Source organism: Coregonus lavaretus (assembly GCF_964263955.1).
Source record: "Coregonus lavaretus genome assembly, chromosome: 12".
In the NCBI taxonomy this organism is placed as follows: Eukaryota; Metazoa; Chordata; class Actinopteri; order Salmoniformes; family Salmonidae; genus Coregonus; species Coregonus lavaretus.
This window is the reverse complement of record NC_139999.1, coordinates 32617682-32641942: the sequence shown is the minus strand read 5'-3', so window position 1 is coordinate 32641942 and position 24261 is coordinate 32617682. Positions and strand designations below refer to the sequence as shown.

Here is a 24261-nt window from a genome sequence, read left to right as displayed (position 1 = left end):
TCTTACAACTTCAAGGTGACATCCTTGATATTCGTAAGACTCAACAACATCTACAAACTCTAATCCATCATAAATTCAAATGTCTGAGTGTAGAGCAACAACAGAGTGCCATGGAATTCAGAAACTCACTGAGTACTCTAACTCACACTCTGACAGAGCTCAGTGAGAGTGGAAGACAGGAAATGACTGGTGCCATGGACAGGCAGTTTGACTACCAACAAAGCCAACTCACTGCCACTCTCCAGTGGCGCCTGCAACATCATCACACTGAGGTCCTCAAGGACGTCAATTCTGTATTTTCTCCCCTGGTTAACACTGTAGACCACGTGCAGACAGCGCTCTCTAATTGTGTTAAAATGTTGGATGATGTGTCTGTTGACATGGCCTCCATTAGGCACCACTCCTTGCACAGAGCTTCTCTTGTGTCCACTTCTGTTCAGACCACTGAGGGCCAAGCGGGCACCTCAGAACAGCCAAGACAAGGCCATGCTGCAGCCACCCCTTGCAGGATGCAATCCACCATGCATCCTGGTGTTCATTTTCATGGTCCCATAACTCCCTCACCCTCTACTTCCTCAATCCCTCCTAGCTCTTTTGTTCATGGTGATTTGAGTAGACGTCATGTGGGAGCGATGCCCATTAAATTGCAATTTCCCACCTTTGGGAAAAAGGATGACAGTCCTGATCCGCTAATGTATCTGGAAAGATGTCATGACTTTCTTGCCCTCAATCCCCTGGCTGACGAAGAACTCCTTGCCACATTGAGGAATGTGTTGCATGGGACAGCTCGAGAATGGTGGGATGTGGCACGTCTCACCACTACCTCCTGGGCTGACTTTGAGGCCAAGTTTTCCTCTGCATTTCTGTCTGAGGACTACACAGATGAGCTGGCAGACAGAGTCAGGAATCGAGTGCAAAGGGAGAATGAGAATATCCGTGACTTTGCATACGGTTACCACTCCCTGTGCAGAAGGTGGAAACCTGGCATTGAGGAGGAAGAGGTCATTAAGTTGATCTTGAAGAACATCAACCCACTACTAGCCAGTCAACTCAGAGAAAGAGTCACCACGGTCGATGGACTGGTTCGCCTGGGACAGCAGTTCGAGAAGGACAGAGAATGCCAACAGCAATATGAACAGAGAAAGAAACAGACACCCAGACAGTTACCCAAGCCAGATCATCAACCACAGCCAGAGTCTCCAGCCAAGACCCCTCCCATGTTCTGTTGGAGATGTAGCCAAAAGGGACATTCTTCAGCTACATGTCCAAGACCGTATCAAGTAAACCCTTCCAGAAACCACAAATCACAACAGGCCAACACCCCGAACACACTTCGCAGGAACGACCATCCTACTCTGGGTGCTTTGACCAGAGCTGAAACCTCAAGAGTCACTGCCTACGCCCCCCCGCCGACATCCCCTTCCTTTCAGTTAATACCACACCAGCTGGGGTTACCCCTGTCCATAGGCCCATGGACAGGAAGAGCCATCCTGGACACCGGGTCATCCTACACACTGCTCAATGAGAAACTGTGGAAGGAGGTTGAAGGTCCAAAATACAACTTGAAGCCGTGGACAGAAGGTCCACTGTATCTGGCTGACGGTGCGGCTAAACGACCACTTGGATGGAGTGAGGTGGAGTTCCGCCTGTGTAACCGCTCCTATATGATTCCTTCGGTTATCCTACAAACCAAGAACCTTGCTTTTCCTGTCGTGTTGGGAATTGATTTCATGTACTTCAGTGGTGTCCAGATTGATATCGCACATAATTGCTACTGGTTTCCAAACAATCCGAGCAAGAAGCATTTCTTCCAATCAGAAGTTACAAAGTTACATGATTGGGGTCTAAATGTGGCAGTCTTCTCTGCCGTTGCTACGGTACCACTAACCCTGGATAATCCTTCTGAGGATCTCCTTTTACAGGCTGTAAGAAGAGCTCAGCTGGAACAGCCAGAGGAGTTAAGGCTGTTGGAACAGCTGCAGAATAATGCCGATGTGTGTACTTCAAAGTTAGGACGCACCGGACTCCTGAAGCACAAAATATTCCTTACACAGGAAATGCCGATCAAGCAAAAGCCATATCGTTTGTCCCCAGCGAAGCTAATCATCCAAAAGGGACTCATTAATGATATGTTGACACAAGATATAATAGAACGTTCCTCCTCTCCCTGGGCTGCTCCTGTTGTCCTCATTCCAAAAAAGACCGGTGGTCTTAGATTTTGTGTGGACTATAGGAAGACCAACAATGTTTCCCAGACTGATGCCTATCCTCTTCCCACCATCCACGAGATCCTGGAGTCATTGTCTGGCGCGGTTGTGTTCACTACCCTTGACCTCAATAGTGGCTATTGGCAGGTTGAGATGGACCAGGAAAGCAAGGACAAGACTGCTTTTGTCTGTGCTGAGGGCTTGTTTTCCTTTAAGGTGATGCCTTTTGGATTAAAGAATGCACCTGCCACTTTCCAAAGACTCATGGAGATTGCGTTAGGTGGGCTCAAAGGGAAGATATGTTTCGTCTACCTGGACGATATAATTATCTACTCCCAGAACAGAGAGCAACACTTTCAAGACCTTCAAGCAGTGTTGGACAAGCTAAGAGAAGCTGGTCTGACAGTGAACATGAAGAAGAGCAACTTCTGCCAAACCTCCCTGAAGTTCCTTGGCCATATTGTGTCTTGTGATGGGATTCATGTGGATCCTGAAAAGACCAAGGCTGTACAAGACTTCCCTGTGCCAACCACACTCAAGGCCCTTCAACGGTTCCTTGGGATGGCTGGATGGTACCATCGGTTTGTGTGGAACTTCTCCCAGGTGGCAGAACCCCTCAACGGGTTGAAGCGAAAAGGAGCGAAATTCCGATGGACGGCAGAGTGCCAGAACTCCTTTGAAACCCTGAAACGACACCTCGTCACCCCTCCCATTTTGGGTCATCCCAACTTTGATTTCCCTTTTGTTGTTTACACTGATGCAAGTGATGTTGGACTTGGTGCTGTCCTAGTCCAACAGACTGGACTTGGTACTGAAGAAGTGCTAGCGTTCGCCAGTCGGACATTGAATGGAGCAGAACGGAACTACTCCACAACCGAGCAAGAGTGCCTTGCAGTTGTCTGGGCTTTGGAAAAGTGGAGGTACTACCTGGAGGGAAGACACTTCACTGTGGTCACTGACCATTCCTCCCTTGTGTGGGTGTTCAAGACCAACAAACCAAGCACCAGGCTCATCAGATGGGCTCTACGGTTGCAAGAGTTCACCTTTGCAGTAGAATACAGGAAAGGAAAATACAACACTGTTCCAGATGCCTTATCCAGAGCTCCTGCTTGTGGTAATGGTGGCCCTCATCTTACATGTGCTACTGTCCTGTCTAGCAGTCGAGACTCACCCAAAACTGACTTTCCCATCTCTGATGAGGTCATTTGGAAAGCCCAACAGGATGATCCCGAAGTACAGGCTTTGTACCAGACTATCCTGGAAGATGAAGAAAAGATGGTCAACCCTGCCACAAAGCTGACCATCATTGAAGACAAAGTCTACCGAGTTGTACAACTACCTCACAGAACACTCTACCAAATATACATACCTGAAACTCTACGCCTTCAACTGCTTCAACATTTCCATGAAGACCCATTAGCTGGTCATTTGGGCAGGTTCAAAACCTACAAACGTTTGCAAGCATTACTGTACTGGCCACATCTGAGCATGGATGTGAAATCACATATCCGAAAATGTCAGGTTTGTCAAATGTACAAACCAGAAGGTAGAAAACCTGCTGGCAAGTTGCAGCAAACTGTGGTTACCCGACCTTGGGAAATGTTAGGAGTGGATTTGATGGGTCCATTTCCTAGAAGCTCCAATCAGAATGTGTACATGCTTGTTTTTGTTGATTACTATTCCAAGTGGGTTGAGCTCTTTGCCCTGCGTCAGGCCACAGCGAGGACCGTCTCTAACATCCTTACGAGAGAGATCCTGACTCGCTGGGGAGTGCCTGATTACATTCTGTCTGATCGAGGTTCCCAATTTGTCTCTGATCTCTTTGGAGAGACCTGCCAAAGATGGAACCTGAGACAGAAGTTGACCACAGCTTATCACCCACAGACCAACCTCACTGAGAGAGTAAATCGAACCTTGAAGACCATGGTTGCTTCCTATGTAGGGACCCAGCACAAACACTGGGACAAGCACCTTCACGAGTTTCGATTTGCCCTGAATTCTGCTGTGCAAGAGTCCACTGGAGTCACACCTGCAGAGCTGAACCTAAGTCGTCTCCTCCGAGGACCCTTGGATATGGTGCTACAGCCCCAGCAGCTTACTCCAGACGCTGCTTGCTATGACCAGGTAGTCCATCTCCACGACTTGAGAGCTCTTGTCTCAAGGAACATGATCCAGGCTCGACTCAAGCAGAAGAGAAATTATGATAAGAACAGACGAGACCTGCAGTTCCAGCTTCGTGATCGGGTGTGGCTTCGCTCTCATCCTTACTCGAAAGCTGAACAATTCTTCTCGGCCAAGCTCGCTCCTAAATGGCAAGGACCATATAGGATTGTGGAGCAGGTGGGCCCTTTGAACTACCGAGTGGTGAAAGAGGACACAGGTGAAGATATGCGCGTTGTCCATGTCTCACGCCTTAAGGCCTGTTACCCCTCGGCTGAGGAATTGGAGGAGATTGAGCGCCGCAAGGTCCTGGAGATCTTTGAAGAGGAAAGTAAGGAGACTTTTCTCGGATTCCCAGACCCAAAAGTCTCACGGCTTAATGCCTGTGACCCCTCAGCTGAGGAGCGTGAGCGCCAAAAAGTAATGAATATTTTTGTAGAGGAAAGTGATGAGGAGACCTTTCTCGGTTTCCCCGACCAAGATCTGCCTTCCCGGGCAATGGTCGGCTTTTTCCAGGGGAGGGGGTGTGTGACGGCCCTGAATATTTCTGAACCGTCTCAAGGCTTCTCCTTCTAATAGGGCGCTTCCCCTTTAATTCCCCATTAAATAGCCAGCATCAGCTGCGCAAAAGAGAAGTTGTGATTGAGACCTGAAGGAGGATGTGTACTACCTTCAGTTCATGAAGCTTCGCCATGACGTTTGTTTGGTTGCCTTACAGTGTGTTTTGTGGCCTTAAAGCGAGTTTACCCAGGATTGGATCCACTCTGTGCGCTGTGGACTACAACTCTCCGTTGGTTTTCGTGGCCTTTCCTCCGCTGGAGGGCTGTTGGCGGATTGTCTGACTGACCGACTGACTACAACTTTTTGTATACGGTATTTCCTTTGTTTGGGGGTGATGTATACTGTGATTTATGTAGTTGTGAGGACGTATTATTCTTTGGGTAGTCTTTGATACGCTTTATAGTTGTGTTACAAAATAAGTGTTATTTTGAGGGTATGAATATACTGGGTTTATGCTACGGACAAGCGTTGCGGGACTAAGGGCACTTGAGCCACGGAACTTATTTACCGGGCTGGACTCTTTTTATGCCCGAGGTACAGGACATTTCTAAATGAACATAAGTGCATTGATTTGTTATATTGTTGTGTGTGGGTGGGTGTGATCATTTATGTTGTGAATACAACCAAGCAAAAGAATACACTTGTTTGAAGTTCTTTCCAAGGTTTTTAGGGGTTTATGAAAAGTATATTTCCATCTTGACTTTTACATAAGTCCTTTGTATTGGTGTGACTTGACGGACCAGATGGGACTCATTCCCTCCCGATTTAAAAGGAGAAACCTATGCTTTCTCTGGTAGGCACTACCTACCTGGCACCCCTATAAATGCCTCAAGTCAAAACCGTTACAACACTCTTAAGTGCTCCTAATCTCAGCTTGTTACCTGTATAAAAGACACCTGTCCACAGAAGCAATCAATCAATCAGATTCCAAACTCTCCACCATGGCCAAGACCAAAGAGCTCTCCAAGGATGTCAGGGACAAGATTGTAGACCTACACAAGGCTGGAATGGGCTACAAGACCATCGCCAAGCAGCTTGGTGAGAAGGTGACAACAGTTGGTGCGATTATTCGCAAATGGAAGAAACACAAAATAACTGTCAATCTCCCTCGGCCAGGGGCTCCATGCAAGATCTCACCTCGTGGATTTGCAATGATCATGAGAACGGTGAGGAATCAGCCCAGAACTACACGGGAGGATCTTGTCAATGATCTCAAGGCAGCTGGGACCATATTCACCAAGAAAACAATTGGTAACACACTACGCTGTGAAGGACTGAAATCCTGCAGCGCCCGCAAGGTCCCCCTGCTCAAGAAAGCACATATACAGGGATGTCTGAAGTTTGCCAATTAACATTTGAATGATTCAGAGGAGAACTGGGTGAAAGTGTTGTGGTCAGATGAGACCAAAATCGAGCTCTTTGGCATCAACTCAACTCGCCATGTTTGGAGGAGGAGGAATGATGCATATGACCCCAAGAACACCATCCCCACCGTCAAACATGGAGGTGGAAACATTATGCTTTGGGGGTGTTTTTCTGCTAAGGGGACAGGACAACTTCACCGCATCAAAGGGACGATGGACGGCGCCATGTACCGTCAAATCTTGGGTGAGAACCTCCTTCCCTCAGCCAGGGCATTGAAAATGGGTCGTGGATGGGTATTCCAGCATGAAAATGACCCAAAACACACGGCCAAGGCAACAAAGGAGTGGCTCAAGAAGAAGCACATTAAGGTCCTGGAGTGGCCTAGCCAGTCTCCAGACCTTAATCCCATAGCAAATCTGTGGAGGGAGCTGAAGGTTCGAGTTGCCAAATGTCAGCCTCGAAACCTTAATGACTTGGAGAAGATCTGCAAAGAGGAGTGGGACAAAATCCCTCCTGAGATGTGTGCAAACCTGGTGGCCAACTACAAGAAACATCTGACCTCTGTGATTGCCAACAAGGGTTTTGCCACCAAGTACTAAGTCATGTTTTGCAGAGGGGTCAAATACTTATTTCCCTCATTAAAATGCAAATCAATTTATAACATTTTTGACATGCGTTTTTCTGGATTCTTTTGTTGTTATTCTGTCTCTCACTGTTCAAGTAAACCTACCATTAAAATTATAGACTGATCATGTCTTTGTCAGTGGGCAAACGTACAAAATCAGCAGGGGATCAAATACTTTTTTCCCTCACTGTATATACATATATACGCACACACACACACACACACACACACACACACACACATACATTCACATCATTCACCGGAAGCTTTAGCAGGATGTACTAAGGTTCTTGAGAAATTAGAGCTTTTGAAAGGATGAGATGTACTGTACCTATAGACTGCACATCTGTTAAACTCTTCCTCTAGTGTGAAAACCAAATTACACTCCTGTTCATGGTCTGATGCTCTAATGAAGGTCAAAAGGCCCAAACGGTAGCGCAATAAAAAAGTGATATTTTGCAGAACAAAGTGGGTGGGAGTTTGCTCAATCTTTTACTATTGCTGTCCATCTTCAGTGCATTTGCAAACAACCTAATCCAGATATGTGAGTTTCACATCATGTTCTCCCTATATATCCCCATCACAGGCTGTAGCAGGACCCCCTGGTGTGAAAGGAGCACAGGTGAGTGATTGTCATGGTTACTCTTCCAGTCGTGGTAACATCCAGTCATGGTGACTACAACCTCACCCTGTCTAACTGGTGTATGGAGACACAATAGATAAAACTCAGAATCAGTGAATCACCATACTGAATTATACTGAATCATAGGCCAACAAACAGATGTATTGTAAATGGCTTTGAATGTTGCAGAATGGCCTGGGGTGGTCTAGCGCTTAGAGCGTATACAGTGCATTCGGAATATATTCAGACCCCTTTACTTTTTCCACATTTTGTTACGTGACAGCCTTATTCTAAAATTGATTAAATTATTATTTTTTCTCATCAATCTACACACAATACCTCATAATGACAAAGTGAAAACAGGTTTTTAGAAATGTTTGCAAATTTATTTAAAAATAAAAACAGAAGCACCTTATTTACATAAGGATTCAGACCCTTTGCTCTGGGACTCGAAATTGAGCTTAGGTGCATCCTGTTTCCATTGATCATCCTTGAGATGTTTATACAACTTGATTGGAGTCCACCTGTGGTAAATTCAATTGATTTAACATGATTTTGAAAGGCACACACCTGTCTATATAAGGTCCCACAGTTGACAGTGCATGTCAGAGCAAAAACCAAGCCATGAGGTCGAAGGAATTGTCCGTAGAGCTCCGAGACGGGATGTGTCGAGGCACAGATCTGGGGAAGGATACCAAAACAATTCTGCAGCATTGAAAGTCCACAAGAACACAGTGGGCTCTATCATTCTTAAATGGATGAAGTTTGGATCCACCAAGACTCTTCCTATAGCTGGCCGCCCGGCCAAACTGTTCAATCGGGGGTGAAGGGCCTTGGTCAGGGAGGTGACCAAGAACCTGATGGTCACTCTTACAGAGCTCCAGCGTTCCTCTGTGGGATGGGAGAACCTTCCAGAAGGACAACCATCTCTGCAGCACTCCACCAATCAGGCCGGACAGAAGCCACTCCTCAGTAAAAGGCACATGACAGCTCGCTTGGAGTTTGCCAAAAGGCACCTAAAGACTCTCAGACCATGAGAAACAAGATTCTCTGGTCTGATGAAACCAAGATTGAACTCTTTGGCCTGAATGCCAAGCATCACGTCTGGAGGAAACCTGGCACCATCCCTACGGTGAAGCTTGTTGGTGGCAGCATCATGCTGTGGGGATGTTTTTCTAGTCAGGATCGATGGAAAGATGAACGTAGCAAAGTACAGAGATCCTTGATGAAAACCTGCTCCAGAGCGCTCAGGACCTCAGACTGGAGCCAAGGTTCACCTTCCAACAGGACAACGACCCTAGGCACATAGCCAACACAACGCAGGAGTGACTTCGGGACAAGTCTCTGAATGTCCTTGAGTGGCCCAGCCAGAGCCTGGACTTGAACCCGATTGAACATCTCTGGAGAGACCTGAAAATAGCTGTGCAGCGATGCTCCCCATCCAACCTGACAGAGCTTGAGAGGATCTGCAGAGAAGAATGGGAGAAACTCCCCAAATACAGGTGTGCCAAGCTTGTAGCGTCATACCCAAGAAGACTTAAGGTTGTAATCGCTGCCAAAAGTGCTTCAACAAGGTACTGAGTAAAGGGTCTGAATACTTATGTAAATGTGATATTTCCGTTTTTAATAATTTTTCAAAAATATTATAAAAACCCGTTTTTACTTTGTCATTATGGCTCATTGTGTGTAGATTGATAAGGAAAATGTAATCCAATGTAATCCATTTTAGAATAAGGCTGTAACGTAACAAAATGTCGGAAAGGTCATGGGGTCTGAATACTTTCCGAATGCACTGTATATGCCGTGTTGGCGTGGGTTTGAATCCAACCAATGTCCTTATTACGCAATGCTTATCTGTCCTGTCTCTCTCTAACTGTTTCTATCCACTTGGACTTCCCCGCTCTTTAAAGCAGAGGTGGGCATACTACGGCCAGTGGGCCGGTCCGGATTCCATCCAGCCCTCGGGAGGTTTGAGTAAACACCACAATTATTATTTTTGATTAGAAAACACTCCAGGCCACTCTTGAACGCCTAAAACTAGATTGAAAGTATGTAGAAACTTTAATGGACCTATTTCTTTACAGTAACTACCAATTTTCTGGCCTGCAAATTCAGCGACCCTCCGTTGAATTTCAAAATCCCGATGTGGCCCTCAAGCCAAAAAGTGTGCCCACTCCTGCTTTAAAGGAATAGTGCGATAATGCAAGAGTCAGATGAACTCATGGATACTATTTTTATGTCCCTGCATGCAGTTTGAAGGTAGTTTAGCAAGCCATTGCTAACTAGTGTTAGCGCAATGACTGGAAGTCTACTGGAACAGCTAGAATGGGGCTTAATTGCCAAAATCTCACGTTATCCCGTTAATAATAAGGAAGAGAATAGAGCAGAATGGTAATACTAAGGTGAGGAACTATGTGCAATAGAATAGGATGGAACAGAGCTTAATATAATTGAAGTGTATTGGTTATAATTGGTTCAGGGACCTCCTGGTGTGACCTTACCTGGGACAGTGGGAGAGAGAGGCCTGCCAGGGCTACGGGTGAGTCTCATTGGTTGAAACAATTATTGACATATTTCAGCTATTACTCAGGCGTTTATTACACATATTATACTATACCGATTATTATAACAAGAACGTGTTTAGTGATTGCTAAATTACATATTTCTAAAATGCAATTTTTCTAAAATGGTTGTCCTTTAGGGTGAGAGGGGAGACAAGGGTCCTGCAGGCATCAAAGGGGACAGGGTGAGTAATGTCACTTAACACAGAACGTTACTCAACATTCACAGACACGGTGATCAGGGATGTTATTGTGTGTGTGTCTGTGTCTCGTTGAAATAGGGAGCTGCTGGTGAAAATGGGGAGCCTGGAGAAGATGTGAGTCACCCTTTGACATTTTGTAACATCAAATATTTAACATATCTAACAGATGTCACTGTTACTAACTTCTCCATCCACTTTCTCTCTCTCAGGGGGGCAGAGGACCAGCAGGGCCTAAAGGAGACAAGGTAATACACATCACCAGCTGATTCCCTGTGTCTGTCTTTCCCTGGCTGCTAACCATGTGACAGAACTGACAGGATATGTGTTGCAGGGAGAGAGAGGCATTGGACTGGCAGGGCCTCCTGGTCAGCTGGGACCTCAAGGGTTAAATGTTAGTATCATGGACTTGACAATACTTCTCAATGTTCTCATAAACACATAAATCACATAAAGTATGTTCATATTAACATATGCAGACTTCTCAGTCTCTCCTCTTGCCTCAGCTAAACATCTCCATAACTACACCATTGCCACAGTGAATGTGAACCCCTGTGTGTTTGTGTTTTAGGGGGACACAGGTCTCCCGGGCCCAGCAGGCCCTCCAGGAGCCCAGGGCGTAGCAGGGACCCCTGGTCTGGCCGGCCTGAGAGGAGAGAACGGAACTCCAGGGCCCCCAGGGCCTCTAGGACCCAGGGTGAGAGGGCCTAAATCGCCACTATACTGTAGTTATTACATGGGTGACTGGTGTGGTCTTGTCTTTTTAGCCCTGCTCTGTGTGGAATGTTTATGTTGTCTCATCTCCAGGGTATCCAAGGCTTTACTGGTCAGGCAGGGACCCCTGGAGCTCCTGGGCCCCCCGGACCCCCCGGCCTAGCTGTGAGTAGACTTTGCATTGCATCATAAGGACTTAATTGACTGTGTGTGAGAGAGAGAGAACCCACTAGGCAGAAACTGGTTAAATCAACGTTGTTTCCACGTCATTTCCACCTAAGAAATCAATTTGATGACATTGAATCAACATGGAAAACTAATTGGATTTGCAAAAAGTCATTAACGTAACGGCATTTCGTATTTTTTTCACCCAACTTTTAAACTAAATCCAATGACATGGTGAAATGTTTTGTTGAATTCACGTTAGTTGACAACTCACCAAATGTAAATCAAAGCTAGACATTGAACTGATGTCTGTGCCCAGTGGGAAAGACTTTGTGTATTTGCGTTTGTGTGATGTAAGTGTTCATGATCAGTATACCGTTTTTTCCTTACCAGGGTTCACCGGGCGCTGCTGGAGGCAAAGGGGACAAGGTGAGTTAACGATGAGATAAACTCGTCTTCCATACTGTATAATATCTTATCAAATAGGATGTTGATGCTCATAAATCCCCGTCTTTAGGGAGCGATTGGAGCGGGAGTACCTGGATTGAGAGGCGAGAGAGGAGACCCAGGACCGAGGGTAAAACCACATCACCATTTGAGATTGAATTTAAATTGTATCTAATTTTGACAGTTACGTATTGTATTGAAGAGTTGTGTGTGTGTGTTGGGGGATTTACAGATTTATGTGTCTGATGTTTGCAGGGGGAGGAGGGTCGAGGTGGTCAGAACGGGGAGAGAGGACCAGCGGTAAATCGCATATTATTTTTCTGTTCTCTACTCATTCATCACTGTCTGTCTTTTCTGTATCTCTACGTCTGTCTAGCTTACCTACTGTTAACATCACTATCTTTTTACTGCTCTTTTCACAAATGGCAATTTATCATGACCAATTCTGACTCTACCACCTATACAGTGAGGGAAAAAAGTATTTGATCCCCTGCTGATTTTGTACGTTTGCCCACTGACAAAGAAATGATCTGTCACACCCTGGTGTTGGGACTCATTATTGTTTATCCAGGGTGTGTGCAGTCTATGTGTTTGTGTTCTATGTTGGGTGTCTAGGTTGTTGTTTTTCTAGGTTTGTTCGATGACTCCCAATCGGAGGTAACGAGTGTCAGCTGTTCGGCTCGTTATCTCTGATTGGGAGCCATATTTATTTCTGTATGTTTTCCTGTGGGGTTGTGGGTTTTTGTTTCCGTTACGGTGAGTGCACCGTGGAACTTCATGATCGTGGTTTATTGTTTATTCGTGCTTTAACTTAATAAAGTCTACGATGTTCACTCAACACGCTGCGCGTTGGTCTGCTCCTTCACACGATCGTGACAGAAAAACCCACCAAAGAAAGACCAAGCAGCGTGTCCAGGAGCAAGGTGACTGGACATGGGAGGAGGCGCCGGGCAAGGAGATGGAGAGGCTGGCGATGGCCCAGGTGGGCACAGTGTGGTCCTGGGAGGACATGCTCGGAGGCAAGGGACCTTGGGGGAAGATCAAGGCCCTGGCAAGAGAGGAGCATCGGCGGCAGCAGGTTCAACGTCGTAAGGACGAGAGGCAACCCCAAGAAATTTTTTGGGGGGGGCACATGGCTTGGGCGACGGAGCAGCAGGAGGCTGCCACAAGGGAGAGTCAGAAGGCGGCCAGGTTAAGGGGGCTGACGGAGGCAGAGAAGGGTAGGATTCAGTGGGCTACCAGGTCAAGGGGGCTACTGGGTAAAGCAGAGAGGGAAGGTGTTGAGGCACGGCGTGAGGTACTGGGGTGTGTAACCAGTTCGGTCCGGCCCGTTCCTGATCCTCGGTTGAGGCCAGTGGTGTGTGTTCCCGGTATGGACCGGCCTGTTCCTACTCCACGCACCTGGGATACGGTGCGCTTCGCCAGCCCGGCCCGGCCTGTTCCGGCCACTCGCACCAGGGATACGGTGTGCGTCGCCAGCTCAGCCCTGCCTGTTCCTACTCCACGCACCAGGGATACGGTGCGCTTCGCCAGCTCAGCCCGGCCTGTTCCTACTCCACGCACCAGGGATACGGTGCGCTTCGCCAGCCCAGCCCGGCCTGTTCCTACTCCACGCACCAGGGATACGGTGCGCTTCGCCAGCCCGGCCCGGCCTGTTCCGGCCACTCGCACCAGGGATACGGTGCGCGTCGCCAGCCCAGCCCGGCCTGTTCCTGCTCTCCGCACTAGGCGTGAGGTGAGTCCCCAGGGTCCAGCATGCCCTGTTCCGGCTCCCCGCACTAGGCGTTATGGGAGTCCCCAGGGTCCAGCATGCCCTGTTCCGACTCCCCGCACTAGCCCTGAGATGCGTGTCCTCAGCCCGGTACCTCCAGTTCCGGCACCACGCAACAGGCCTACGGTGCGCCTCAGACGGCCAGAGTCTGCCGTCTGTCCAACGGGGCCTGAACTGTCCGTCTGCCCAACGGGGTCTGAACTGCCCGTCTGCCCAACGCCGTCTGAACTGCCCGTCTGCCCAACGGCGCCTGAACTGCCTGTCGGCCCAACGCCGTCTGAACTGTCCGTCTGCCCAACGCCGTCTGAACTGCCCGTCTGCCCAACGGCGCCTGAACTGCCTGTCGGCCCAACGCCGTCTGAACTACCCGTCTGTACAGAGCCTACAAAGCCGCCCGTCTGCCATGAGCCTTCAGAGCCGTCCGCCAGATCGGAGCCGCTAGAGCTCTCCGCCAGACAGGATCAGCCAGAGCCTTCCGCCAGACAGGATCAGCCAGAGCCTTCCGCCAGACAGGATAAGCCAGAGCCTTCCGCCAGACAGGATCAGCCAGAGCCTTCTGTCAGACAGGAGCAGCCAGAGCCTTCCGCCAGACAGGAGCAGCCAGAGCCTTCCGTCAGACCGGATCAGCCAGAGCCTTCCGCCAGACGGGATCAGCCAGAGCCTTCCGCCTGCCATGAGCAGCCAGATCCGTCAGCCAGCCATGAGCAGCAGGATCCGCCAGAGCCAGCCAGCCAGGATCCGCCATTCAGTCCGGAGCTGCCCCTCAGTCCGGTGCTGCCACTTAGTCAGGTACTGTTCCTTAGCCTGGTGCTGGTCCTTATCCCGGTGCTGGTCCTTAGCCCGGTGCTGCCCCTTAGCCCGGTGCTGCCCCTTAGCCCGGTGCTGCCCCTTATCCCGGTGCTGGTCCTTAGTCCGGTGCTGCCCCTTAGTCCGGTGCCGCCCCTTAACCCAGTGGGGTGTAGTTGGGGGGTGGTAATGTGTAGGAGGCTAAGTAAGTGGGTAATGACTATGGTGGGGTGGGGACCACGACCTGGGCCAGAGCCGCCACCTGGACAGACGCCCACCCAGACCCTCCCCTAGACGGTATGCTGGTGCGCCCGGAGTGCGCGCCTTTAGGGGGGGGTACTGTCACACCCTGGTGTTGGGACTCATTATTGTTTATCCAGGGTGTGTGCAGTCTATGTGTTTGTGTTCTATGTTGGGTGTCTAGGTTGTTGTTTTTCTAGGTTTGTTCGATGACTCCCAATCGGAGGTAACGAGTGTCAGCTGTTCGGCTCGTTATCTCTGATTGGGAGCCATATTTATTTCTGTATGTTTTCCTGTGGGGTTGTGGGTTTTTGTTTCCGTTACGGTGAGTGCACCGTGGAACTTCATGATCGTGGTTTATTGTTTATTCGTGCTTTAACTTAATAAAGTCTACGATGTTCACTCAACACGCTGCGCGTTGGTCTGCTCCTTCACACGATCGTGACATGATCAGTCTATAATTTTAATGGTAGGTTTATTTGAACAGTGAGAGACAGAATAACAACAACAAAATCCAGAAAGACGCATGTCAAAAATGTTATAAATTGATTTGCATTTTAATGAGGGAAATAAGTATTTGACCCCCTCTCAATCAGAAAGATTTCTGGCTCCCAGGGCTGAGATTAGGAGTACACACTTAAAGGGAGTGCTCCTAATCTCAGCTTGTTACCTGTATAAAAGACACCTGTCCACAGAAGCAATCAAACAATCAAATTCCAAACTCTCCACCATGGCCAAGACCAAAGAGCTCTCCAAGGATGTCAGGGACAAGATTGTAGACCTACACAAGGCTGGAATGGGCTACAAGACCATCGCCAAGCAGCTTGGTGAGAAGGTGACAACAGTTGGTACAATTATTCGCAAATGGAAGAAACACAAAATAACTGTCAATCTCCCTCGGCCTGGGGCTCCAAGATCTCACCTCGTGGAGTTGCAATGATCATGAGAACGGTGAGGAATCAGCCCAGAACTACACGGGAGGATCTTGTCAATGATCTCAAGGCAGCTGGGACCATAGTCACCAAGAAAACAATTGGTAACACACTACGCCGTGAAGGACTGAAATCCTGCAGCGCCCGCAAGGTCCCCCTGTTCAAGAAAGCACATATACAGGGCCGTCTGAAGTTTGCCAATGAACATCTGAATGATTCAGAGGAGAACTGGGTGAAAGTGTTGTGGTCAGATGAGACCAAAATCGAGCTCTTTGGCATCAACTCAACTCGCCATGTTTGGAGGACGAGGAATACTGCCTATGACCCCAAGAACACCATCCACACCGTCAAAAATGGAGGTGGAAACATTATGCTTTGGGGGTGTTTTTCTGCTAAGGGGACAGGACAACTTCACCGCATCAAAGGGACGATGGACGGGGCCATGTACCGTCAAATCTTGGGTGAGAACCTCCTTCCCTCAGCCAGGGCATTGAAAATGCACACGGCCAAGGCAACAAAGGAGTGGCTCAAGAAGAAGCACATTAAGGTCCTGGAGTGGCCTAGCCAGTCTCCAGACCTTAATCCCATAGAAAATCTGTGGAGGGAGCTGAAGGTTCGAGTTGCCAAATGTCAGCCTCGAAACCTTAATGACTTGGAGAAGATCTGCAAAGAGGAGTGGAACAAAATCCCTCCTGAGATGTGTGCAAACCTGGTGGCCAACTACAAGAAACGTCTTTCCCTCATTAAAATGTAAATCAATTTATAACATTTTTGACATTTTTGGATTTTTTTGTTGTTATTCTGTCTCTCACTGTTCAAATAAACCTACCATTAAAATTATAGACTGATCATGTCTTTGTCAGTGGGCAATCGTACAAAATCAGCAGGGGATAAAAATAAATCCCTCACTGAATGGTGTTTGTTTGTGTTTGTTTGTTAATTATTGGAGGTCATTGGCCCATTCCTCGATATTGACCCGACTTAATAGAGAGCGGGAAAATGAGAGAAAGAACGTGGGAAAGCTGAAGTGGATGTAGATAGAGTTCAAAAGAACAGTAAACAAAATAATGATATTACTTAAGCGGTGCACTTCAGAAAATAGAAATTACTCAAACGAAAGGAAAAGTAATGAAAGCAAAAGACGTCAGCATCATCGTCAGCATCATGCGTATTCCTTTAAATAGTTTCAATCTCCATCCCTACTACAGTATACCTTGATTGTAGGAATCAATGCAATCCATTATTGTCATGCCCATTACTGCTCCATACATAGAACATAGATATATCCTGTTTCTCTGAACATATCACTAGTAATGCAGTAGATCTGTCCTTACGATATGTTTTATCTCCACTTTAATCTAGTGATATAGACCTTGTTCTACATAGCTCCTTTAAAAGCTGCCAGCTAGGCTCTGGCTCTGACCCTCTTTCACTTCCTATACATTAGTCCTACTGAGAGTGAGGCTTTTCTCCTAGGCTGAGACCACTAAACCTGGTCCTCTGTAGCTCAGCTGGTAGAGCACGGCGCTTGTAACGCCAAGGTAGTGGGTTCGATCCCCGGGACCACCCATACACAAAAAATTTATGCACGCATGACTGTAAGTCACTTTGGATAAAAGCGTCTGCTAAATGGCATATTATTATTATTATTATTAAGAACATACTCAGCCTCTCTCTCACATTAGTTGCCTGGTAACCTCTAGAAAGGGGGCTGGGTATTGTAGAGTGCCCATGGCATTCCATTTTAAACTCAGGTGAGACACAGACAGCAACTCTTCTATTATAGTACCTTCTTTACTCATACAGGAGAGTGCTAGTCAGTGTGGATATAGAGAGATATTTGTTGTAGTTTTGGATGATTAAGACCATAATGGTGATGATTGCTGGTGAGGATGTGCATGTGGGGGTACAAATGTTGGGATTTCTGTGTGTGTTCTGTACTTAATAAATGTATTCCTCTGTGTGTGTGTTGCGCTCGCATGCGTGCGTATGTGTTCACCAGGGCTCTCCAGGTGGCAAAGGAGGCACGGGAGAGAAGGTGAATATTGTGAATATTATTATATTATTGTATTTTTCATCATGCTCTCTTGCTCTCTTTTTCTCTCTCTCTCTCTCGCTCTCTCTCTCTCTCGCTCGCTGTCCATTGAGCATTCTGCTCATGTAAAATAGTGAATAAAATTGACATGCCTGACTAGTGAGTCCTGCTCTCAATATATTTCAGGGTGAATTGGGACTGCAAGGTGACAAAGGAGAAAAGGTATGAATTTGAATGAATGATGAGTAATATTCTGTGTACGCGTGTGTGGTAGAATAATGTAGAGAAGCGCAGAAAAAGAGCAAATGAGAGACAATGAGAATAAAAAAGTTGTGAAAATAATTTTAAACAAATACATGTACTGCTCTGCCTAACAGTGATGTTGTCCCCTTGCAGGGCGATACTCTCCTGGTGGGAGGACCTACAGGAGAGAAGGGCAACAAAGGAGAGACGGTGAATGACCCTCTCTACCTTAAATACCCCACAACACTGATTATTGACTAATCTAATAAACAATTGATCACAAAAAAACCTCAGAGCACCAAGTATTGACTATGACACTGCTAATCTCTCTGTGCATCTGTGTGTGTGCAGAGTGGTCATTTACAACTGTTGTTCTCTTCTTTATCAGGGTGACCGAGGGCCCAAAGGGGTGCAGGGGGAGAAAGGCTTGAAAGGCAATGACGGCCCAGCTGGGGAGCAGGTGAGGTTGGCCTTGACAATGACAGCAATGGAGTTGGCAAGAGCACAAACAGATCTGGGAGCAGGCTTTTAATAACAGGTGTATAACTGTGTGTGTGCATGTCTGTGTCTCCACAGGGTCTGAGGGGTGAGCCAGGAGACAGGGGCTCTACAGGGTTCCAGGGGGCCAGAGGTCCAGGAGGACAAAAGGTGACTACATGACCTAATCTGTGTCAATGCTTTCATCAACACTGCTGTGTCATCTATGTTAGAACCAATAGCATCAATAGTCAATCAATATTCATCAATGTCAGTATCAATGTCATAATGTCCTCTGTGTATTATGGATGACATTGCACACAGTTTTCCCACCCATCGTATGAGAATGGATCATCACACAACAGTGTACGCTGTGAAAATGAACAACGTATTGCTCAGACTGGATGCTGTAGGTGACTGTTGTACAGATGCAGTGTTCTAATGGGTTTGTCTTTGTGTCTGAAGGGAGAGGCGGGACAGCCTGGTGTACCTGGAGAATCTGTGAGTCTCCCATTTCACCCTCAGTTATGAAAACAATGTATACTTTTTCCTGACCACATGAATTGAAAAACTCTGGGCCCTAATTATAGCCTATAACTAGGATCCAAAGTTCTTTCTGGTCTGGTCACATGGTCAGCAAAAACTCCTGGCCCTATGACTAACTCCCCATTCACTCTCTTATTGGTCGATTGTGTGTGTTCTTCTCCTAGGGTACACCAGGAAAAGATGGAATGCCAGGCTTTAGAGGGGATAAGGGAGACGTGGGAATAACTGGAATGCGTGGAATTAAGGTTTGAACGCACGTGTGTTTGTGTGTGTGTTTATGCAGCGCAATGTGTCTGTGTCTGGTGCTTGTGTTGGTGCGTGTGTGCATGCATGTGTTTGTGTGTGTGTACAGTCTGTCATCATATTTGAACTGTCTTTGAGTTTATCCCCACTTGAAGAAGTTTAGTGCCAACCTTGAGACATCCTCTAAGCGACAGTGCCAGCCACCGGGTCATAACTCTTCAATGGTTCCAAACTGACGTCATGTTGTGGAGGATTAGTTGAAATTCAGATGGAAATTGCTTTCATTCTCATATTTTCTATAAATACCTTTAATGACGGTTGGAGATATAATTTGTGCGTTTATGTGGCATTCTGCCAGACTAATTGCAGAACCCTCCAACCTTCCTACTGTGTGAATCACTGTCCTCTTCTTAAGTAAAGACAAAGCGTGTCTGAGGAAAACTTTGCGATGTGTTCTGTGTTCTTCACATGACCTTGCCACACTAACGGCAGTATAATCACAGCATGATAATCTGGGTTTAGAAATGACTAATCCAGACGGCACAATATCTGCCAGCCCACTCAGTCTCACCATGCTGTCAAACCCCCTCAATTTCCTCTTATCTGTCACTTGCTATTATTCTCCACAAATCACCCAGTTACTCATCCTTTAATCCATCCAGGATTCAGCGACTGCAGTTTTATTTTGCTAAATCAACAATATCCTGCATATTATGCGAGGGCTTGCGAATTTGACCAATCACTGCAATATTTGTGCATAAAACAGTCAAATCATTACAATATTATTGGAAAAAAATGACCCATCACCGCAGTACAAAAAGAGGGCTCGCATTTTAAACCAATCAAACACATCTACCTCATGATATGGTTCAATCAAGTCACACGTCCTCAAACATTTTCCCTCGTCAGCTCAGTTTTGCGATAAATTTGACAAAATCATAACCTATTTTCATGCAAAATGCCCGAATTGCCGCAGTAAAATTACATTTATTTTCCTGCAAATATCACAAATAAATCCTGTGAAATCCTGGATGGACTGCTTTGTCTTTTAAGACTGAAACAGTGGTGTGTTCATGGTCAAACATGGTCCAACTCAGTTCTGCTGGTCACTGTGACTTCTTGGTCAAGCCCATGCTGACACCCACCAAAACAGACCGGTTCTGACCAGCTGGTTGTTATTGACAACCATCTGATTGAAAGTTGTTGTTGATGAGTCACCTGGTGAATGAGGGGTTGTGTGCATTAGTCTGGGTTTGCTTGGCAGCTGAAAGGACTGTAAAGTCTATCTAAAGGCTTTCTTTCATGCTGAATTGGCAGTTTGGAGCAGTTTGTCCCACTGTGACTGACTAACTAACTAACTGATCATTTCCAGGGCGACCGAGGATCAAAGGGGGCGTGTGGATCAGATGGACCCAAAGGAGAAAAGGTACAGTGGGAGAGAAAGAGAAGGAGGGATGAGGAGGGGAGAGGGGAAGAAATGTGTGACAGGAAGTTACATTTAATCAACTTTATTTATGCAGAGGGGCCATTATTGTAGTTGCATGGTGAATTTTATGAGTCTTTCATAACCACAGGAACTATGACCTCTCTTGCTTGAGTTGTTAATAAGAACATTTTATAAGATTAAAAGTAGGGAATGCACCATGCTATGTCTTTCTAATGACCTGGCTCTGTGTGTGTTCAGGGAGATTCAGGGATCCATGGGCGGTCAGGGTTGCCTGGAAGGAAAGGTGAGCAGGTAAGAATTATCCCATGAAGTACACTATAACCTTATGTTTAGAGGGCTCTGAACAGTAAACCATTGAGTCTGATATCTGGAATTTAGTATTAAAACGGTATTTTCAGCCTTATCAGCAAAGGGTAGACATGTTACCAGGTATTGTTGTATCTGTGTGTTTCAGGGAGACTTGGGGCCTCCAGGGGCCACTGGAACCCCTGGCAAGGAGGGACTGATCGGCCCCAAGGTATTTGTCTATGTATGGTGTCTGTGTGTATGTGTGTGCGTGTGTACTTAATTGTGTGTATCAAGATAACTTTGTGTTAGTATGTTACTTAATCTCTGTGTGTTTGTAGGGTGACCGAGGTATTGATGGAGTACTAGGACCCAAAGGAACTCAGGGAGAGAAGGGCGAAAGGGTGAGTCTTTAACCACAAATGAATCCACTCATGTGCAGCTGACCACTAAATCGCCACAAATACTCTGAATATGACCACAGCCAAACCGCAAGCTGACCACTGACTGTAGCTGTAGGGGAGAGTGGGGTAGGTTGAGCCAGAGGGGTAAGTTGAAACACCCTTGTTTCTAGGAAACCATACACAAAATGATTCATTTGACCAAATATTTGGGAAGAAGTCATAATTTCATAGAGTCTGTGAAGGAAGAAACCACATGGAAAAAGTGGTAAGCAAGTTAGGTCCAACAAACTTAAAAAAGTCAAATGAATATATTGTGTTAGAGGTTTCATGATGCTTGTATCTAAAGTAAATACTTTTAAGATTGTTCAATACATCAGTTGGGGTCTCTATAAGCTTCCATATGAGGTTCTAAACCTAGCATGAAAGTGCATCTTTGTAGCTGTGTGGGCTAATATAGTAAAAATGTTTGCCTTGGGGTAAGTTGAGCCAATGGTTGAGCCAATGGCAAGTTGAGCAAACTTAAGTGTTTTCTTCACAGGTGTAATGCAAAGTATTATTGCTGGGATATGAGGTAACAACAGGGCCTGGCCTATGTTACAAGTGTTTAAAAAAGTACAAAGTGTTTGTTAGCTGTTAAGGCTGTGTTAAAAGATGCTTAAAATTATTAAAAGACAATACAAAGCGATTGTGATTGTGTTGAATTGTGTTTGGGAAATAAAGACAGACATGGCTTTAAAAAGTTAGTGGTAATATTTAATTTAGTACAGAAATGTGTGGGCTGCTTAACTTACCCTGTCCTGCGGCTCAACTTAAACCATACCCGGGGTAAGTTGTGCCAAGATAACTTTTTTTGGGACAAGCTATGTTTTCAAAACTGTAATGTTTACATTAATTCTGATTATTTCCAGGGATACACAACATCTTGAAATATATGTAGATATATTTTTTAGAAAGAATACTATATTACCCTTGATTGAGTGATGCTGAATGTGAAAACTGGCTCAACTTACCCCACTCTCCCCTGCTGTATATAAAGTCTGATGAAAACAACTTGTTGTAAATGGTATCTGACTGTGGCTCCCTCCCTCTCCCTCTTCCTCTCTACAGGGCCCCTCAGGTATCCCTGGCCCTCCGGGCCCCACAGGAGTGGACGGGGCCTCTGGACTGACAGGGCCTCAGGGGCTCGCTGGAGCTAAGGGCCCGGAAGGGCTCCAAGGACAGAAGGTATTCACTTGCTTTGTTTGTTGATGCCACCTAGTTATGTTGTTGTAAATTAAACATGGTCAACATGATTGTTGTTGTTGTCAGGGGGAGAGGGGGCCTATTGGTCCTACCAAGATTGGTCCACGTGGTATCCCAGGTATACCAGGAGAAAGGGGCGGTCAGGTGAGTGTCACCACTCTACTGTGTGGTATGTCTGCTCATAGAGTATCTGACTGCAACTGTCCCCCAATAACTCCCTCAAACTGGCCACAGCTCCCGAGTGGCGCAGTGGTCTAAGGCACTGCATCTCAGTGCTAGAGGTGTCACTACAGACCCTGGTTCAATTCCAGGCTGTATCACAATCCGGCCGTGATTGGGAGTACCATAGGGCGGCGCACAATTGGCTTAGCATCGTCCGGGTTTGGCCGATGTAGGCCGTCATTGTAAATAAGAATTTGTTCTTAACTGACTTGCCTAGTTAAAAAAAAAAATACTCTGACACTGGGGGCCTTTTACTAAACATTATGCACTATTTGGAACATTTGTGGACAGAAAATTTAGAAAATGGTCAAATAAAAGTTTTTGTGAAAGGTTTTGTAAAGAAATTATATATTTAACCCCTGAAAAAACAGCTGTTGTTCCTTTCCAGTGCTTATATCTGGTCCTTTGAGCCGTATAGGTACCCAGTGAGTAGTACATCTGACCTTGAGGTTGTAGAGATATTAGTTTGCCCAACTGCTCTGAGAACAGTGTCTTTATGTCAGTTGTGTGCTGTGTGTTCTAATACATGTCTCTGCTGCAGGGGGAGTTGGGTCTAGATGGAGCCAAGGGAGACAGAGGAGAGCCAGGCTTGACGGTCAGTGCTTCACCTTGGCCTCAGGGCCCAAATCTACAGATTCTACCACCAACCTGCACACACGCAGAACCACGCACGCACACACACACACATTATAATGCTGTCACGTCTCTCTGCCTGTCTCTTACTCTCCTCCTCTTCCCCTCTGGCTCTCTGTGGCAGGAGGATGAGATTCGTGCATACGTCCGCACAGAGATGAGCCAACACTGTGGTAAGTCTTAAAGTCACCTGCCAAAAACCCAATGTCCCAATCTAACATGCTGGTGTCCTCAGTTGAACTTCAGTTCATCATCATCAAGTGAAACAAGTAATGGTGCTAACACATTTCTATTGAACGTAATGCTCCACAGAGTGTGATTCAGATCCTCTGTCCATTTAGAACCTCTCAGTGCTATTGAATGAAAGAGAGAGTAACATTCTCCTCCCTTCTCTCTTTGTCTTTCAGCTTGTGGAGGTGAGTGGGGCTCAGTCTGACACATGGACCAGGTGGTATAAGGGCAGTAGCAATAGTTAGCTTTGACATTAACTATTCAATTAGATTAGCTTTATTATTAGTTTTATTTACTCAATGTGTTTTTGGTTCTGACATGTGTCCGTACTATATGTAGTCTTGGTTATGTTGTCATGTGGTGTGGTCCATGTAGGTGGTGTATCTGTTCTACTCAGTGCTTGAAGTGGGCTAGTACATAACTGACCTGTACAGAATATTGGCTCTAAAATATGATGAGTACCGGCAACTAAATATAAATAGTACTGGCACCCAAAATGAGAACCGGTACCTATTTCAGTCCACTTCAAGCACTGGCTCTAGTGTTCTCATGTGTGTATATGTTAGTGTGTGTGGCTGCTTGTGGGTTTCGGTGGTGTCTGGTGGTTATGTTTATGTGTTTTACTGACCAACCTGGATGTCCTGTTGTTGTTTTTATGTTCCTGGCCCCTCTTCCTTCCCCCCCTTTCCCCTGTTCCGGCTGGCTCTCAGGTATTGTTGTGACAGAAACCCTGCCCGGCTCCAGGGCACGTCCTGCTCCAGAGCAACAGCTGGCCCGGCAGGGCAAGCAGGGCAAGGACGGTGAGTGTGTCCATCCATCTGTCCAACTGTCCTTCTGTCCCTCATCACTCCTCATGTCTGTCTGCCTGTTTGTTTGTTTGTATGTCTGTCTGTCTGT

The 24261-nt window shown here is 46.5% G+C and overlaps 1 protein-coding gene across 1 annotated transcript in view; it reads left to right on the top strand.

Moving 5' to 3' along the window:
- Positions 1-24261, top strand: part of LOC311138810 (uncharacterized protein) — a gene marked incomplete at its 3' end in the record, with an annotated part of 90557 nt that overhangs the window by 62744 nt on the left and 3552 nt on the right. The window contains exons 82-103 of the mRNA XM_084173623.1: positions 7505-7540; positions 10020-10079; positions 10242-10286; positions 10514-10549; positions 10873-10998; positions 11109-11180; positions 11574-11609; positions 17788-17844; positions 18023-18094; positions 18211-18282; positions 18577-18612; positions 18822-18902; positions 20273-20326; positions 20585-20638; positions 20802-20864; positions 20974-21036; positions 22144-22260; positions 22345-22422; positions 23042-23095; positions 23258-23306; positions 23541-23549; positions 24075-24164. Coding sequence (XP_084029749.1) covers positions 7505-7540; positions 10020-10079; positions 10242-10286; positions 10514-10549; positions 10873-10998; positions 11109-11180; positions 11574-11609; positions 17788-17844; positions 18023-18094; positions 18211-18282; positions 18577-18612; positions 18822-18902; positions 20273-20326; positions 20585-20638; positions 20802-20864; positions 20974-21036; positions 22144-22260; positions 22345-22422; positions 23042-23095; positions 23258-23306; positions 23541-23549; positions 24075-24164 — 1360 coding nt within the window. The remainder of the gene's footprint in view (positions 1-7504; positions 7541-10019; positions 10080-10241; positions 10287-10513; positions 10550-10872; positions 10999-11108; positions 11181-11573; positions 11610-17787; positions 17845-18022; positions 18095-18210; positions 18283-18576; positions 18613-18821; positions 18903-20272; positions 20327-20584; positions 20639-20801; positions 20865-20973; positions 21037-22143; positions 22261-22344; positions 22423-23041; positions 23096-23257; positions 23307-23540; positions 23550-24074; positions 24165-24261) is intronic.